We start from the raw sequence: 20,387 nt of genomic DNA, 5'->3' as shown, positions 1-20,387 counted from the left end.
GTAATTCTTACCAAGCAAGTGAAAGATCTGTATGACAAGAACTTCAAATCCCTGAAGAAAGAAATTTTAGAAGGTATCAGAGGATGGAAAGATCTCCCATGCTCATGGATAGGAAGGATTAACATAGTGAAAATGGCCAAATTACCAAAAGCAATCTACAGATTCACTGAAATTCCCATTAAAATCCCAACACAATTCTTCAGACATGAAAAGAACAATTCTCAACTTCATATGGAAAAACAAAAAACCCAGGGTATCCAAAACAATTCTCAACAATAAAAGAAATTCTTGGAGAATCACCATCCCTGACCTCAAGCTGCACTACAAAGCAATAGTGATAAAAAACCACATGGTATTGGTACAGAGATAGAAGGCTTGATAAATATCATCAAAGACCCAGAAATAAACTGGCACACCTATGGAATCTTGATCTTCGACAAAGAAGCCAAAAACATACAATGGGAAAAAGAAAGCATCTTTAATAAATGGTGCTGGTCTAACTGGCCGTCAGCATGTAGAATGAAAATATATCAATATTTATCATCTTGCACAAAGCTCAAGTCCACGTGGATCAAGGACCTCAACATACAACCAGATATAATGAATCAAATAGAAGAGAAAGTAGGAAAGAGCCTCAAACTCATTGGCACAGGGGAAAATTTCCTGAACAGAACACCAATGGCTCAGGTTCTAAGATCAACAATTGATGAATGGGACTTCATGAAACTGAAAAGCTTCTGTAAGGCAAAGCACACGACGGTCAACAGGACAAATCCTCACTAATTCTACACCTAACAGAGGGTTAACATCCAAAATATATAAAGAACTCAAGAAGTTAACCTCCCAAAACCCAAATAACCCAATTTAAAAATGGGGTTCAGAGCTAAACAGATAATTTTCATCAGAGGAACCTCGAAGGAGCAAGAAGCACCTAAAGAAATGTTCAACATCCGTAGTCATCAGGGAAATGCAAATCAAAAGGACCCTCAGATTCCACCTCACACCAGTCAGAATGGCTAAGATCAAAAACTCAGGCAACAGCAGATAATGGCAAGGATGTGGAGAAAGAGGAACACTCCTCCATTGTTAGTGGGACTGCCAACTGATACAACCACTCTGGAAATCAATCTGGCAGTTCCTCAGAAAATTGAAAATAGATTCACCTGAAGACGCAATGATACCACTCTTGGGCATATACCCGAAGATGTCCCATCATACCACAGGAACGTGTGCTCTACTATGTTCATAGCAGCTTTATCTGTAATAATCAGAACCTGAAAACAATCCAGATGTCCCTCAACCAAAGAATGGATATGGAAAGCGTGGTTCATTTACACAATGGAGTACTACTCAGCTACTAAAAACAAGAATATCAAAATATTGCAGGCAAATAGATGGAACTAGAAAATATTCTGAGTGAGGTAACCCAGACTCAAAAGGACACACATGGTATGTACTCACTAACAAGTAGATATTAGCCATAAAGTACAGAATATCTAGGATATGACCCATAGATTATAAGAAGTTTAACAAGAAGGAAGGCCCAAGTGAGGATGCTTTAATCCTACTTAGAAGGGGGAACAAAATAATCATGGGAAGCAGAGGGAGGGAGGCACCTGGGTGGGAGAGGGGAAGGGGACGGGAAAAGAACAGGGTCAGGTGTGGGGTGGGGAACAGAAGAGAAGCCCAGAGGGCCCAGAATGAATGGAAATATGTAGCTTCTGGGGGTGGGAGGTGTGTGGACACTCTAGAAAGTCCCAGAAACACAGGATATGAGAGACTCCCAGGTCTCAATGCAGGTGACCTTAGCCAAATTGTCAAACAGTGGAGAGAGGGAATTCAAAATGAGTCCACCTCCAGTAGACAGACAGGGCCCAAGTGGTGGTACAGGGTTACCAACCCACAGTCAAAATTTCTGACACAGAATTGTTCCTGTCTAAAACAAATGCAGGGACAAAAATGAAGAAGAGAATAAAGGAAGGCCAATCCAGTGACCAGCCCAACTTAGGATCCATCCAATGGGCAGGCAGTAAGGCCTGACACTATTACTCATGTTATGATATGCTTATAGATAGGAGCCTAGCATGGCTGTCCTCTGAGAGGCTCTACCAGCAGCCGACTGAGACAGACTCACATACTTATCCAACCAATGGACTGAAGTTGGAGACCCTTATAGTTGAAATAAAGGAAGGAAACACATGAGTACCTAAGTTCAATTTTTAGTACTAAAAAAAGATAGTCTATTTTCCTGTTCTGTGGACAATGCATTATCAATATTTTAATATATTTGCCATTCAATAGCGATACATGCCCAAGAGCAGATTCCAAACACTTTCAGTTTTCTCCTTTTTTTTTTTTTTTAAATCTTGCGCTTGTAGAAAGTATAAAGTATAGATGCATCACTTCAACAGACAAGATGCTTTAAGGAAAGACTGCTTTCTGGAACCTAAAAGTTCTTCTAAACCATTACTGCCACTAAGTAAAAGTTTTATGAGCCAGTGAAGTAGTTTTATGGGTGGAGGCATAGCCTGAATTTAATCCCTAGGACTCCCATGGAGGAAGAAAACCAACACCTATAACCTGTCCTCAGATATCCGTGTGTGTGTCTGTGTGTGTGTGTGTGTACATGTGCACACACATACAGACACACAATAAACGTCATAAAAGACTTATTTTTCTTTAACATATATTTATATTCTACTTGGAACAGAATTTGAGGCTCAGGGAAAAAATTAATTTTAATCATACAATGAAATATAACAACTTCCAGCAATGACACTGTTACAAAAGCAGACGTGCCAGCCACTCCTCTCCCACTGGATTAGAAAGGACATTCCAGTAAAAGGAACACGAGGCTCTTACCTTATCAGATAGCAAAGAGCCTGACGTGCACAAAAAGCAAGAGCAGACCAGTGCAAAGTGACTGGTAAGGGACGAGGTCAAGGAGATGGCAAGCTGCCAGGCCTGAAGAGCCTTCCCTGTACTCCAAGATAAGGCACAAATGGCCTTTACTTGTTACTGCAAACATCCTATTTCTTTGAAATACCGAGCACTGAATTTATTCTCTTAGTTTTTTCTTCCCACGTTTCTGGCCTCTGTCTCTGCCTCTTTTTACACGCTACTTTTTCTACCTGTTTATTACATATGACCATTCATCAAAGCTTAGTCCTAAATCTTCACCTTCTTTGCAATACTGGCACTCAGACTTAGGCCCCGGCATATCATACTGTACCACTGAGCCTTATCCCCAACCCTAGACTTTCTTCTTTTCTCGCTCTGTCACCACATGATCTTTCTCAGGCAACAATTGCACTTAACTACTTATAATTCACACCCCTACACTCTTTGTCTTGCCTTTACATCTACCCACTTAACTAATTATTTCCCTTAACAACAGCTGAACTCATCCCTTCACCAAGGTCATAGTTTGTCTTCAGGGTTCTCCAATCCTTCCAGGTCAACCCTAATATCCTCTTTAATTACACCATGAACACAGTGCCTTTTAAAATATGAAATTACATATATACAGTTCAGTGATCATTTAATGCCCATTTCTATGAGATTTCAAATTTTGTGACAAATAGATTAAAATTCATTTAAATTTTTTTAAAATTTAATTTTATGTGTATGGGTATTTTGCCTGCATATAAGTCTATGTACCATAGGTATGCATGGTATTGAGGAAGTCAGAATAGGGCATTGGATCCCCTGCAACTGCTGCTGTGTAGGTACTGGGAATTGAACCTGGGTCCTCTGGAAGAGCAGCTAGTGCTCTTACACTGAGCCGTCTCTCCAGCCCCCACCACAGTTTTTTGTTTTATACTTAACAGATTTCACTACTTATTGTTCATTGCAGTATCCCTCAGTTCCTGGTTATTTGTCAAATAAACAAGATAACTTTCTATAAAATGCTAATCTCTCTCAAGAGAATTTTGAAAGAGCATTGACTTGGGATGGTGGCAAGGGAATAAGCTGGTAAAGCCAATTACTCAAAACTTCTGCTCCTTTCTGAAATAGCAGTTCTCATAGGCATTAGAAGACAACAGGGTTAATGCTAAAAGTCACCACCCATGGGCGGTTTCCGACTTGTCTTTTTCCCATCAGTACTTAGCTGCCATTACCAAGACGGCCATTTCTTATTCTTCATGTTGCTCTTTTCCTTTACCCAGAATCCCTTCTCATGGTCCTGATGGTTAACTGGGACATCTCTGCCTTCCATTTTAGGACTTAAGAAAGTGGTAAGATGGGGCTGGGGAGATGGCATAACATTGTGAAAGCGAAAGGACCTGAGTTCTGATCTCCAGCACTCATATAAAAGCTGGGCTTGGTACAAGTCTATAACACGAGGACTTGGGGGTTGAGGGGTGTAGAAAGGATAGAAACACAAGTAGATGTGCTGAGCTGCCCAGCCTCACTAGCCAGTCAGCGGGCTCTAGGTTCAGTGAGAAGACACCCTGTCTCAAAAGGTAGAAAGCAATAGTGGAAGACACCAAAAGTTGACTTCTGGCCTGTAGAAAGGCATGCACCACACACACGCACGCACGCACGCACGCACGCACGCACGCACATGCACACTATAGTTTCTACCTATGGTCATTTTTGATTAGGCTCTGAGGTTTAAGTAGAGAAGTTTTCTTTGGAACATGGATCTTTTCAAGGTCCAGAGCCACCCTAGAGCCTAGACATTTGAACCCAGGAAACCTCTATACAACACAGCAAGGAAAACACACACACACACACACACACACACACACACACACACTGTACCTGTGTATATATTTTAAAAATTTAAATTTGTGGCTATACAATATTTAGATACCAAAAATAAAGAGTTAGCATGAACAAGGTAATCCAGAAAATAAAAGTGGCAAGTTATGATAAAAGTACCGAGCCCAAAAGACCCAGCAGGCCAGCACTAAGTCCAGGAGGTTCCAAATCACCCTCCTCCCTATTGCCTGTTTAATCAACAAATGTATACTAGGCACTTAATCTGTCTAGCCACTCTGGGCAAGAGAAACCTACAAACTGTATGTGATAAAATGTCTCATATGGTGCCAACCAGATCTTCCTTGTTTCATATACATTCACCAGCCACATAGGGCTATTTAAATTTAGTTATCATTAAATAAACAAAAATTTAGTTCTTGAAATATGGCAGTCACATGTGCCACACTCCAAGTGCAAGCAAGAGGCATGGCTAGTGACGTCCATGCTGGACAACAGCTACGGACCGTGCCTATCACTGTAGTAAGTCTGTCTAGCATCACAACAGACTATTGAAATCTCAGCAAAGCAAGATGAGGACTGACTAAGGAGAAAAAAAAGTATGTTCAGTCACTGGGTAACAGCATGTAGGACTGACTGTTGGGCAGAGCTTCTGAATCTGCTCCTAGGTCTAGTCAGAACTGCTCTGCTGTTTCCCATGGTCCCTGGCCCTTACCCTCTCTCCTCTCTACTGATTTACAGGGCACAAACCTTATGTTTTTATGCATGTAAGCACAGCTTCTCCGACAGAAGGGCTTTCTTTCAGAAAAGTTCTGATATACACTAGAGGATTACTTAGGAAAGCATATTTGCAGCTTTTGTTAACTTTCAAATATATGCATTTAAAAAAAAAAAAGCTGTACAAGCCATAAGGCTCCCATCTCTGAGGATGACAGTGGACCCATAATTCTCCAAAGACCCTGGATCTCCATCAGTAAGGAACATTCCAAAGAGGAAAGATGAAGCAGGTAGCACTTCTGCTTCCTTGCTTGGCTTTCCATAGAAATAGGCTTTGCAGGACACAAACATGGGTAATAAATGTTACCTCTATCAATACTGTTCCTGGGACTTGGGAGAATGCTTCCCTCCAATGCAGGAAGCTCTGGGTCTCATTCCTAGCACCATATAAAATCAGATGTGGTTGTATAAAATCTGTGATCTCAGAGCACTGGAGGTGGAAGCCAGACCAGGAGTTCAAGGTTATCCTTGGCTACACAGTGAGTTCAAGAATAGCCTAGGCTATGAGATACTGCCTTAAACAAACAAATAAAAACAATAAACAGAACCTCTTAATGATAGAGATCTTGTTATAATTTACATGAAAGGTAGAGAGATTCTGGGTTGAACTACTGGATTATTATCTTCAAATCTCCAACTTATATCCAATCTTTTACAGTTATATAACAAATAGCAGTAGTTTCAAATCAAATGTGTATTTAGGTTAAAGGAGATATGCAGAGAAAACCTTTTGGTATAATAGTCCTAAAATAACATCTGCCAGAGTTCAGGGGTTTTTGTTGTTGTTGTTAAACTTCCTGCCAGTGTCCTGAAGAAGAACAAGAAAAAAAAGACCAAAATTATTCAGCTGAAAAAGCTAAGTAAAGTTAATAAATAAATGTTCCAGAAAGAAAAACCAGTCTCAATAAAGGAATACTCAAGAACAACATTTTTAAATGTGAAATAGGCTTGCTAGGTAGGGTTTCACATACTCTCAAAACTGTAAAGATTTCTGTAACTCCACATCTGCTTATCTATTCTATCCACCTGTTTCAAGTGGCACAGCATGTCTGTTTTTATACAGGATGAAATATATCATAGGAGATCTAGTTAGTAGGTGTTAGTGTCGAGAGAAATGAAAACAAGATTAACCAGTATCTGTGCAAATCTGTTAGGAAATTTGCTTATGAGAGAGAAAGAAAAGCTATGAACAAGTTTCTTCACTAGCATTTTTTCCCAAGGGAGCAAAGATGAAGTCTCTCACTGCCCTGTTTATAATGATTTCTTATATCTTCATGTATGTGTACACTGAACCTGGTGCCTAGAGGTCAGAGGACACTGGGATTTTCCCATGGCTGTGAGCCACCATGTGGGTGCTGGAGTCCTCTATAGGAACAGCAAATGCTCTTAGCCACTGAACCATCTCTCTAGCCCCAGTACCCTTTATTTCATATTAAGGAAAGCTTACTAATACTTCCCAAACATTTCCTACATTTCTACTAACGCCTATCAGGCCATCTATTAAAAAGCCCCCTTAAAACAAATATAATACTAGTGAAGGTAGATATTTACTGTATTCATGGTCACCTACGTTAGGATGAGCATACACCTGCTTTGGCCAGAAGCTGCTTTATGTTTGCTGGCCTGGACTGAGCACCAGTGTTCCTTTCACTCCCTCTCACCCGTTGCTGGTCACAGGAAAGAGACTTACTTCAGGAAGCCAGTTGGCAGTTTTTCTAAAGTTGTATAGATACTCGATCTGCCCCAATCTCTCTTTAAGTTCGTCATAGTGTCATAGTAGGTTTCAATTAGACATATACAGATATATGAATGTCTATCAATATACAGAAACAAGTCAGTGATTTATGTAATTCATGTACAGGACACAGAAAAAAATAAGATTAAAAAAAAAAAAAAAAACCAGAAGACTTAAAGGAACAAAAAACAGGAGTTCATACTTACTATATGAAAATGATAAATAAGAATTCATTTTCATATATCGGGTATACTTAAAATATTTCAGTAGATCAACAAAATAGTATTCCAAGCTTTTAAAAGGTATTTGCTTTTAGTTTTTAATTATGTATATGTGTGTTCGTGTGTGCATATGCACACAAGAGCTGGTATCCGCAGAGGCCAGCAGTATTGGATCCCCTTGAGCTGGAGTCATACGTAGTCTAATCTACTCTCAAAACCTGTCATAGTTCTGCTATGGTCTTCTGGAGGTATCTAAACTCTATGCTTTACCTCATTCCTTCACTGCAGGCACTGGTCTGGTTAACCGACCTATCTTGTGAGTTCTGAGTCCAGGCAGACTTCCTCTCTACCCCAACTCTCTTGCTTCCTGGGAACTCTAGTTTTATTCTGTTGTAAAAGGACTTGAAAATTGCCTGTCAGCTGTTTCTTCCAGTCACACTTTAGCTAGACCTATCCTCCAGAGGTCCCAGCTATCAGCACTGCCACTAGCGGAGCACCTAACAATTCAGTGCCCACACTGTGACAAGTGCATGACTTTGCAGGTACCCAATTAATTCCCACAACAGCTAAAAGGTAATTGTTATAATTTGTTTTATAGATTATAAGTGGAGTCTCAGATACTAAGTTTATTAACCATGTAAAAAAGAAGAATTTCAGTTTAACTCTCTGTGACTGCATTTACTTCAGCTAACAGGACCATTAATTTGGGTGACAGGGCCAATGCTTTTTGGCATGGTTATCCTAGCATCTTAGTAATGCTCTCCCTGCTCAATATCCTTCTAGATGTCCCACAGTTACATACTACTTAGGTGAATATTAAAGCTACCGTTGAGTAAATGAATAACTATAGATTTTTTTTTAAAGGAAAATTAGTGAGAAAAAAAAAAAACCCAAAATGACAAAAACTGTTCTTGATCTAACTAAAATTCCTCAAGCAAAAAGCATACACAGATTTTTTTCTCCTAAAAAAGTAATTAAAACTACCTGAGCAGTAATTGAAAGAAGCAACAATATTTGCTTTGCTTTTTATAGATATAATCATTGTCCGTATGGACCTAACTACTAATGATTACTTTAATGTGTCCCTAGTTAACTATCAGTGGCTGCTTCTGTGCAGCACCAACAGGCACTGTATTTCATGAACAGTAAGTAAGTTCTATGTCTATCATACCCTAAAAGGCTGGACTGGAGGCTGTGTGTGTGTACCTGTGTAAGTGTGTATATATATGCCCAGAGGCCAGAAGTCAACCTCAGGCATCATTTCTTAGGTGCCAAACATACTGGGTTTTGTTTGTTTGTTCGTTTGGTTGGTTGGTTTTTTTGTTTTTTGTTTTTCTTTGTTGGTTTGTTTTAAAACATTTTGTTGTTTTCGAGACGATGTCTCCCTAGCACAGAGCTCACTAATACTCCCCAAGGATCTACTTGTCTTTGATAGCCTAGTGGTAGGATTACAATCATGCATTACTAGCCCTGGCTTTTACAGGGGTTCTGGGAATTGAACCTGGGTCTTTGTACTTGCATGGCAAATACTTTACCAACTGGACCATTTCCTCAGCCTAAAGGGGTAAATTTTATGTCAATAACATTGTACTTAAAAATATATAATTTACTCATCTGAACACAGTATTCTTTCTTTAAGATTTATTTATTTATTTTATGTATATGAGTACACTGTAACTGTCTTCAGGTACACCAGAAGAGGGCGTCGGATCCCATTACAAATAGTTGTGAGCCACCATGTGGTTGCTGGGAATTGAACTCAGGGCCTCTGGAAGAACAGTCAGTGCTCTTAACCGCTGAGCCATCTCTTCAGCCTGAACACAGTGTTCTTATAGAAAGACATAAAGCTGATTTTAACACCTATAAAATCATCCCTCTTCTGTCTTTCCTATGCTAAGTACATCCAGAATCTTCAACTACTTCTTTAGCTTATGATGTCCTTCATTATCCCTGCTAGAGACAGGGCATGGAGTCATAACTTTTTCATATGCAGTTTAATAATAGATTCTAAGAACCTGGAAGTTGATAAAGGAGTAAGACAGAGAAGCTATGCATTTTTCTAGATTCTAATGACTTGTCTAAACATAATTCACTCAATAATACATGCATCAGAACAAAAGATAATCCAGAGACAAATAGAGAAAACATGTACTGCAAACCTAAAGATTATATTCTACAGATGCTCTATAATAATGGGGAGAAAACTGGACTTCTGTGGTTTTAAGAATACAAAAGCAAGGTATCATATCAAATATAAAAGTCTTAACCACGAAATATGGAATGTCATTTTAAAATATATTGTCATGTAAATATTAAAGTAACATTACCTCTAAATTATGTTCATTACCAGCAAGGTCAAAGTCCCTTGACATCTGTTCTTGGGAACAGGACAATCTTTTAAATAATGGCTACCATAATTACAGCTTCTTATTTAATGCACGCCTTGCTCAATAGAGTCTATGAGGTAATCAATATTTGTGCATCTCAGTAGCCATGAACCCATGAGACATCAAGTAATGAAAAGACACAGAGGAACCTCCAATGAGTACAAATAAGGAAAAGAAGCCACTCTGAAAAGGCTGCATAATGTATGACTCCAAGTTCATAACAATATAGAAACGGGGAACTACAGAGACACAAAGCAGATTGATGCCAGAATCCCCCAGCAGGGCAGCTATTCTGTATGTGGTAATGGGTACATGTCAAAAGGCACAGAACATACAACACTAAGAATGAGTATGAACTAAGTATGAACGCTCATAGCCGGGCAGTGGTGGCGCACGCCTTTACTCCTAGCACTTGGGGAGCAGAAGCAGGCAGATTTCTGAGTTTGAGTCCAGCCTGGTCTACAGAGTAAGTTCCAGGACAGCCAGAGCTACACAGAGAAACCCTGCCTCCAAAAACAAACAAACAAACAAACAAACAAACAAACAAACAAAAAAGAATGAACGCTCATGTGAACTATGGGTTTCAGATGGTGATTATGTGTCAGTGTAGATTTATCAAAGGGAGGGATGATAATAATAAAGGTGGAAAATAAACATAAAAACAAAGGGAAAAAACTGAGACATCCTGTAGTATCAGAATATGAAAGAACTCATGGGATAGCAGACACGTAAAAGGCAGAGAAGACTTACTGGGTACTAAGGTTTCCACAGCTAAAGTAGTTTAGAAACTAAGTGGATAAAACAATATTAATTCAAGCTATAGGGTAGACGCACCTGAGTCCACTCTGATGAAATAACAGAGTAAATAAAAATGAACAAACCCTCTGTACAGAATTTCAGATGTCCAAGGAGTACTGGAGAATTTTATCTCCTACACCCCAAGCTCTCACCCAAGTGAGGGTAGAGTGAGAGAGTCGCCTTCCGGTCTGCACCTGAGCACTGAACAGACCCCGGGCGGAAGCTCTGCCCCCAATCTCACAGAACCCAGAGGAAGCAACCCCCCCAAGAACTCTAACCTGGGGAGTATCTTAGGTAAGGAAACAGCAAAACCCGCACCAAACAGAGAGTAACTGGGACCCACTAGGACCCAGGAAGTCACTCCTGGCCCAGAGCACTGATTCCTTCCTGTCTGCACCTGAGCACTGAGCAGATTTTGGGCCCCAGCTCTAACCCCAGAAGTAACACCCACCCCACACAGTTCTGATACAACCAAGGTAATAGGAAAGACAGGCTCCAGTCAGAGACAGGGCAGGTAGCACTAAGGAGATCCAGATGGCGAAAGGCAAACGCAAGAACATAAGCATCAGCAACCCAGGGTACTTGGCATCCTTAGAACCTAGTTCTCCCACACAAGAAAGTCCTGAATTCTCCATATCACTAGGAAAGCAAGATTCAGATTTAAAATCTCTTCTAATGATGATGACAGAGGACTTTAAGAAGGATATAAATAACACTCTCAAAGAATTTGAGGAGAACACAGGTAAACAGGTAGCAGCCCTTAAAGAGGAAACACAAAAATCCCTTAAAGAATTACAAGAGAACACAATAAAACAGGTGAAGGAATTGAACAAAACCATCCAGGACATAAAAATGGAAGTAGAAACAATACAAAAATCACAAAGGGAGACTACCCTCAAGATAGAAAACCTAGGAAAGAAATCAGGAGTCATAGACGCAAGCAAGCATCACCAACAGAATACAGGAGATAGAAGAGAGAATCTCAGGTACAGAAGATACCATAGAAAATATTGACACAACTGTCAAAGAAAACACAAAATGCAAAAAGTTCTTAACACAAAACATCCAGGAAATGCAGGACACAATGAGAAGACCAAACCTAAGGATAATAGGTATAGATGAGAGTGAAGATTCCCAACTTAAAGGGCCAATAAATATCTTCAACAAAATTATAGAAGAAAACTTCCCTAATTTAAAGAACGAGATGCCCATAAACATACAAGAAGCCTATAGAACACCAAATAGACTAGACCAGAAAATACCTCCTGTCACATAATAATAATAATCAAAACACCAAGTACATAATCACATAATAAGTCACATAATAATCAAAACACCAAAAAGAAAGAATATTAAATATAGTAAGGGAAAAAGGCCAAGTAACATGTAAAGGCAGACCTATCAGAATTATACCAGACTTCTCACCAGATACTATAAAAGCTAGAAGATGCTGGACAGATGTCATACAGACCCTAAGAGATCACAAATGCCAGCCCAGGCTATTAAACTCAGCAAAACTCTCAATTACCATAGATGGAGAAACCAAGATATTTCACGACAAAACCAAATTTACACAATATCTTTCTACAAACCTAGTATTACAAAGGATAATAGCAGGAAAGCTCCAATACAAGGAGGGAAATTATACCCCAGAAAGAGCAAGAAAGTAATCCTCTTCCAAAAAATCCAAAAGAAGATAGCCACACAAAGATAATTACACCTCTAATAACAAAATGACAGAAAGCAACAATCATCGTTCCTTAATATCTCTTAACATCAGTGGACTCAATTCTCCAATTAAAAGACATAGGCTAACAGACTGGATATATAAACAGGACCCAGCATTTTGCTGCATACAGGAAACCCACCTCAGTGCAAAGACAGACTCTACCTTAGAGTAAAAGGCTGGAAAACAATTTTTCAAGCAAATGGTCCTAACAAACAAGCTGGAGTAGCCATTCTAAAATCTCCAGCCCGAGAACACAAAGGGAGAGACTCATAGCTCCACCTGTATAGGTAGTTGAGGGTGGCCTTGCTGGGCATCAGTAGAAGTGGACGACCTTGGTGCTTGAAAGTTTGGATTCCCTAGTGTTAGGGAATTTTGAGAGCAGGGAGGCAGGAATGAAAGGACGGTTGGAGCACAAGCTCATAGTAATTGGAGGAGGGGGAATGGAGTAATGAGTTAGGCATCAGTGGAAGTGGAGGGCCTTGGAGCCTGAAAGTTTGGATTCCCTAGTGTTGGGGAATTCGAGAGCAGGGAGGTGGGGATGGGAGGATGGTGGGAGCACACACTCATAGAAACTCCCAGAATTATATGGATTAGACATGACAGAGGCAGACTGCCAGAAGACTAGATTCCAGAATTCAAACAAAAATTATCTTGATACTAAAATTTGTTTTGAGAATTGTATATTGCAGAATACACAGCCTTGGTGTATCTACTCATTAGGAAAGCTGAGCAGACTTGCTCAAACCTCTGAGGTCCTGGAATTCCAGCTGGATGCAGTGAAGACACAGACATCAGAGGCTTATCAATTTACTCTTCCCCCTGCCCCTCCTCTAATATCTCAACCCCCATAATCAGCTTGAAGAAGTTAATGAAGAGTCAGCGCCCCTATTCCCTGGGCTTGGGGACTGAGGTGGTTAATATTGGGCTGTCTTTCTAGGGAAAAGTAGTGGTTTTGTTGGAACAGGGAGGATTAGCTAGGATTTATTGCATAGCCGTAACCTATTGGTAGAAATATGTATAATTGTTATTAAGATGAAGTTATAATTTCTTAAATGGTACAAAATTTACTTTGATTTCAAATTTAAGGTTTTTATTGGTATGAGCTTCTTAATGATATAAAAATGAGATTAATATTGTTACTCTCATAGGCATTGTCCCTATATGACACATTTAGGAATACATGGCTTAGACCCAGTCCTTCTTTAAGTTTTCTAACTGATTTGAGATGGTTAGCCTGTGGGTTAAGGGACTATAGCAAATTCATGGCTCTGAGTTTATTTTTAGGATGTTTTCTATATTTTATTTAGAAATAGCTAAGAGGAGTTGACAGACAACAGTCCAGATTACTTTACATGGATAGTTGGTTTTCAAAATGTCAGAAGTCCACAGAATTGACATTACAAACATTTCTGTATTAATGTTCATTTTGATTAGAGACCTGTCTGCTCCTGACAGCTTCCTGTCTTGGATTCAAAGAAGAAATTGAGCATCCTTGGAGTTACTCCAGTTGTGGTGAGACAGCCACTAGGCAAGAATTGCCTTTTTTCATCTACAGACAAATCACTGTTCAGAAAAGGACACACTTGAGGAATAGTCAACTGATTATATCTGCCAAGACAGAGTAATCAGCCTTTAATAATTCTGCATCACTAAGGTCTGTCAGATGATCCTGGGCCAGAAGGCTGAAGATCAGATGCTCCAACGTTTTGTAGTATAGGGGCTGTCCAGGTGTTCAGTGGCCTCTATAAATTGGCTAAGTTTTAGAAGCCATGCTTTGTGCTTCCCATAATTTCAGTTAACTCAGTCATTCTGGATTTCTGACGGGATTGAAGACTTATAGTCTCATAGCTAATCCTGGCTATTTACTTTGAGAGAAAAGATTTGAGAGGATTGTTTTCAGCTGACATTCATTCTAAAGCCAGGAAATAAGCCAGGTTCAGAACTAAGTGTTTTAGTTAGGAGAGATGACAGAGGTTCTGGTTAGTCAACAAAATGACGGACTGGGTATTAGGTCTATCTTGTACCTTACTGACACAAATTGGTATAGTTATGCTCTAATTGTATTTTGCAAGAAAAGTTTTATTTTAACAGGAAGGGTGATATATAGGAGGAGCTAAGGTAGGAGGAGTAAGGAGAGGAGGAGGAGAAGTAGAGGAGCTAGGTGGTGGGGGGGGACATGGAGGCAGATGCTCTCATGTCTCCTCCAGTCAAAGATAATTGGTATATCTAGATTGAGTATTGAGTTACACTTCTGATTGTATGGGCATCTTGTTATTGAGCATTACCGAACTTATAAAGCCTTTGATTAACATTAAAAAACGTTGTATAAAAGCAAAAAGGAGAAGGGGGCATGGAATAGGGGTTCTCTAGGGAGGGGAAATGGGGAAAGGGGATGGCATCTGAAATGTAAATAAAATATCCAATAAAAAATAAAAAGAAGAAGAGAGTCGAGAAAGAAGGCAGGACACTTTCCCTGAAGAGATCTAACAATCACTACTTATGTAAGAGTGCAGCCAACAGCTCCACATATGCATATACTCCCTCAGAGGTTGCAATGAGAACAGCACTTCACTTCCTCTCTGTGCTAGTCTTTCCAAAAACCTCCATGATCCAGGTCTAATCTGGAGAAAACCGTCAGATGAACTAAGATTAGGTTCCATCCTACAGGTCATGCAAAACAAAGAATGGGAAACAGCAACAGACAAGAAGAGGCTTGGGAACAAGACAACTACATTTCAGATGTCTTGACCTGAATCCCGGAAAAAGAAGGCATTATTAATAAAGAAACTAGTGAAACCCAAATACAGCACAGACTCTGCTTAACAGTTGTGCTCATTAATGTCATGCTCTTCATCTTGACAACTGCATCACAGTGATGGGGGTGAGAGGGAGGTGGGGGGGAACTGCATAAATGCATCACAGTGATGGGGGTGAGAGGGAGGTGGGGGGGAACTGCATAAATGCATCACAGTGATGGGGGTGAGAGGGAGGTGGGGGGGACTGCATAAATGCATCACAGTGATGGGGGTGAGAGGGAGGTGGGGGGGAACTGCATAAATGCATCACAGTGATGGGAGGTGAGAAGGAACAGCGGGGGGGGGGGGGGGGGGGGGGAAACTGCACTGCATCTGTGACCTGTCTATACACTATACATCCAGAGACAATTCCAGAACAGCATCTATTTCAAGAATGAAAAACCTTGAAAACGGTCATAAACCCATTAGACTAGTAGTTCTTTGGAAAATGCTAGCCTTCTAAATTTAACCACACTTATGCTGTCTAACAGTCTTTGAAATAAAATTTAACAAAACACAAAGCCAAGAGAAAGAATGATAAAAATTTCTTACTAGAGTAAATCATGAAACACGATGTACTATATATTAATAGTTCTAGAACTATGCACATTAAATTAGGAACATTTGCATGACATTATTAGAAATACACATTACAAATTTAAGACCTAATATTCTATAAATTAATCCTTCATGAAGTTTCATTATACACTGTATTTTATAGATCACTGTACCATGCTGAGAAAGAGGCATGTTTATTATATCAGCAGTTTTATAATACAGAAACAAGTGTTTGGTAAACTTACATCCCATACATGATCCTTCTGAGGGAGAAAGACCTTGCCTCTACCAGTCTAGGTTAAAGAAATGAGTACTGTTTGATTTGTTTTGAGACAATGCATCATATAGCCCAAGCTGGCCTCCGGTATATAGGTATATTGCTATATAGGTAAGGCTGACATTGGACTACTGGTCCTCCTTTCTCCACCTTCTAAATATTGGTATTACAGGCTAGTGCCTAGACTAAAAGGATATTTATAAAGCTTACCTATACCTTGAATATAGGGCAAAAGGTAATTTAAAAAGTAATATCTGTTTGATGAAGTATAATACAGACCCATGCAAAGACTATCACTTAGGAGAACGGCCTTGCTCTGGTTTTTTTGTTTTTCTGTTTTGTTTTTTTTTTACTGTGAAAGGAAATACTCTATATTACATACATATCAATTTGTACATTTTGTCTTCAAATGTAACAACATTTTTTTTTTTAGTTATAAGGATAATACTGGAAGGTTAGGGTTTATTGGTCTATAGGACCCCAAACCACTTACAATTAATAAGAATTCTTAATTTGCCAGTTGTTAAGAATGTCTGTGAATACGTATGATGGCCTCTCTCCCTGAAGTGCTGGGATTACAGCTCTAAACTCTACAGAGTTTTGTTGTCCAATCTCTTCTTTAAGGAAGGGGAAGTTGGGCTCACAGGAATCACAGATATTTTCCAAAAGTCTGGCGGTGGCAGAAATGTACTTAATTTAATTTAAGACTTGTTAATGGATCTACAGTGCAGTATGATAATTAAAACTCAACTGCTGATAGTTTAGAGAAATGGTTCCGTGGGTAAGAGTGCTTGCTGCTCTTACAGAGTATCTGAGTTTAGTTCCCAGCTCTCGTATCAGGCAGCTCACAACTGCCTGCACCTCTAGTTCAAGAGGATCCAATGTCCTCTTCTGAACACAGATATGTAGACATGCATGAACAGAAGCACATCAATCACTGAACAAAAATGTTTCCTACTTTCCTACATTTTTCTTTCAAGTGAAATGAGCTAGTATGTGACTCAGACAGACATGCACCATGAAGAGCCTTTACTTCCATGCATATGGTCAATTATACTGAAATTTTGATTACATGGTGAGGATTTAAGCAAGAATAATTAGGAATAAAAAAATACAATTTAACACTTTGCTGTTACACCTTTTAATAAAAACAGAAGTCTAGACTAGTATGACTTTACTTGGAAAATATTTAGACATTATTTTTTTTTCTTTTCTTCTTATGTGTATGAGTGTGTTGCCTGCATGTGTGTGTATGTGCATGCCTGATGCCCTCAAAGGTCAGAAGAGAATGTCAGATCCCCTGGAAGTAGAGTTACAGACAGTTGTGAGCCACCATGTGGATGCTGGGAACCAAACCCAGGTCTTCTTTAAGAACAAGTGCTCTTAACCACTGAGTCATCATTTTGTCCCTCTTTTGGACATTTTCAAATTTTCCATTAAATCCACTTGGTAGACTAATTATAGAAGATTTTCAGCTTTTACGTTTGAGAACACTGTTTCATTCTGCCCCAAATCACAATCAGCATAAATAGAAAAATAAAATTCTATACCCTGACATCACTTCTAGGTGAAGTTGTCCTGAGACAGTTAAGAAAGCAGGAACATCAAAGAAATTCTCCTCAGGTACCTTTATTTTGCTTGAAGGCTGTAAATAAAAAATACAAGCCACAAAAGGCTGTTATTTTATTTTGCTTTTCACAACCACACATGACCCATAGCTAAAAACAATACTGCAGTTAAGTCTATGTAAGGACTATTACTTCTCAGTAAAATAAAAGGAGTTCATATGCCTAAAATAGAGCACATCTATGTAGACAGTTCTAACAGCCGAGGAGCCTACCACAAAATTTTAAAACATAGTAAATACAGGACATAGAAATTTTCATGAATTTTTCCCTAAAATATAATTCTGATTAAGAGCAAACCAAGGCAACAGATTATCAATTAAAACATTAAATATGACAATTCATATGACCTCTTAATTTTGAGCTACAGTTAAGACCTAATTTTCTCAGGGAGTAGCTTCCAATACATTTCATATTATTAAAATTTTAACTGTACTTTTACTATAGTTTTTAAAAAATATTTATTTTTATTTTACTTGTATGAGCATTTTGCCTGCAATTATGTAAGTGTAGTGAGTGCTTGCCTGATGCCCACAGAAGCCAGAAGAGAGGGTTAAGTCCTCTAGGACTGGAATATGGTTGTGAGTTGCCATGTGGTACTGAGAACCAAACTGCTTCCTCTGGAAGAGCAGCCAGTACTCTTCAGCATCTCTCTAGCCCCTGATTTTAGATTCTTATAAAAGCATTATAAACTAATGGACAAAATTATTACCAGTCTCTGTATCCACAGCCTCTCTGAGATTTAAACTCAGACTGCACATGTACTTCGTCTGTATTAAATGCCTGCACCCTCCCCCACCTCACTATTATCTCCTAAACAACATAAAAGCACTCAGACGTGCTTCTGTGGTATCTCTCTTTCCTCAGGATTGTTGTGTTTTGCTGATCTGAAGGGGTTTTGGGCTTTTTGTTTGTTTGTTTGTTCTGGTTTGGCTTTTCGAGACAGGGTTTTTCTGTGCAGTCTTGGCTGTCTTAGAACTCGCTCTGTAGACCAGGTTGGCCTCAAACTCAGAGACTTGCCTGCCTCTGCCTCCTGAGTGCTGAGAGGCATGTGCTACTACCACCCAGACTATTTGGAGTACTTTATACTTCTATATAATTTTAAGGATTTTTTTTCTAGTATTTTGAATAATGTCATTTATTTTATGACAATTTTGATGGGAGAACTGCATTTGATCTGTATACTGATTTGGTCACATTAATTCTCCCTGATCCATAACATGAGCAGTGGCTCAATCTCCTAGTGTTTTCTTCAGTATTTAGTTTTCAATGCAGAGGTCTTCTAACTCCTTCATTAGGTCTATTCTTAGGCATTTAGTATCTATTTTGAGACTACTATAAATGGTATTGCTTTCTTGACTTCTTGTTTAGCATGCTTATTACTGGGGCACAGAAAAGTTCCTATGTTTTTGTATGTTGATAAATACTTTGCTACAAGTGCTTATCAGGTTTAAGAGTTTTCTGGTGAATTATGAGCAGATTTCAATGTTTCATTTTATTAGCAGTTGGGCAAAAAGAGTTTTAAACTTACATCTATCCAATTTATTTAAATGGCTGCAAACATAATCTTACTTCACTTCTTCTTCCAATGTTATGTATAAGCGTTTATAGGATGAAATGCATACATTATAAGATAGCTTGTTTCCCCTTATTTTACAATTAAATTATTACACTGATTTTTATATGTCTGTGTCTATTGAGTTATAGTGTCTATAAACTTTTATTTCATAGTATTAAAAAGGCATTGTGAACTATTTGCATTAAGAAATAATTCCATCAGGTGTGGTGGGTCATGCCTTTAGTTCTAACACTTGGGAGGCAGAGGCAGGCAGACTTCTGAGTTCAAGGCCAGCCTGATCTACAGAGCAAGTTCCAGGACAGCCAGGGATATACACAGAAACCCTGCCTTGAGAAAACAAACAGGAAAGGAAGGAAGAAAGGAAAGAAAGAAGGAAGGAAGGAAGGAAGGAAGGAAGGAAGGAAGGAAGGAAGGAAGGAAGGAAGGAAGATAGATAAATAATCCTAAGAGTGATGTCTACAAAATGTGGGTCTGTGGAAAGTCCCAGGGGTGCTGAAGATGCAGTTACCATCCAGTGTAGAAAAGGGTGGAAGTCCTCAGAACCCAGAGAGAACAAGACCAAAGAGGACTGGAAATGCTGATGGCTGTGTTAAAAGACACCAAGGATGAGGAAAGGGAAGCAAAAGGAAACAAGAGGTGACTTGGTTCGGAGAGCCTGTCTTGCCCTCAATCACAGTGTTGACTCTCCTGTGAGCAATCTTCCCACAGCAGAGGACACCTATCGTGTGAACTTAGCCAGAGGGGTGTCTTCCTTCATCACCTTTGCTGTCTCAATAGTCTCACTTGATACTGTTCAAATCAAACGAAAATCCCCAGGTCCCACCAGGAGGCCCAAGTTGCTTCAGTCATGGTGTCTCATTACAGGAATAGTAACTCTAAGACAGAAGGGAAATACTCCATAGGCCTATTCTCTTCAACACAGAGGAGAAAAGACTAGAGAACTCCGAAAACAGCCAGAAGTTTACAATAACCAACTGGATGCTAAATCAAGAAAATGGCAACTTAAAAATGGAAGGATTCAGTTAGGAGAATGAGTAGACCAGTATCCAAGGTAGTCTGCAGTAGGCTATAAAAACAAGCCTGATAAAAATTTGCAGGACTGCAGTAATACATTTTTCACTGATCGCAATGGAAAAAAGAACCAGTATTAAAACCAAACCAACCCACACCACAACAACAAC

General features: G+C 39.3%; 1 protein-coding gene across 5 annotated transcripts in view; it reads right to left on the bottom strand.

Annotated features, from left to right (window-relative positions):
• Nars2 (asparaginyl-tRNA synthetase 2, mitochondrial) overlaps positions 1-20,387 on the bottom strand; it is a 108,162-nt gene that overhangs the window by 48,544 nt on the left and 39,231 nt on the right. For all 5 annotated transcript variants that reach the window (XR_013111761.1, XR_013111762.1, XM_034494207.2 and 2 more), the window contains one exon: positions 17,553-17,647. Coding sequence is in view for 3 of the 5 variants with exons in the window: in XM_034494207.2 (XP_034350098.1) it covers positions 17,553-17,647 (95 nt within the window). In the remaining 2 variants the exon portion in view is untranslated. The remainder of the gene's footprint in view (positions 1-17,552; positions 17,648-20,387) is intronic.

Source organism: Arvicanthis niloticus, chromosome 1, assembly GCF_011762505.2.
Source record: "Arvicanthis niloticus isolate mArvNil1 chromosome 1, mArvNil1.pat.X, whole genome shotgun sequence".
NCBI lineage: Eukaryota > Metazoa > Chordata > Mammalia > Rodentia > Muridae > Arvicanthis > Arvicanthis niloticus.
Note: the sequence above shows the minus strand (reverse complement) of the source record. Positions and strands in the feature narration are given on the sequence as shown.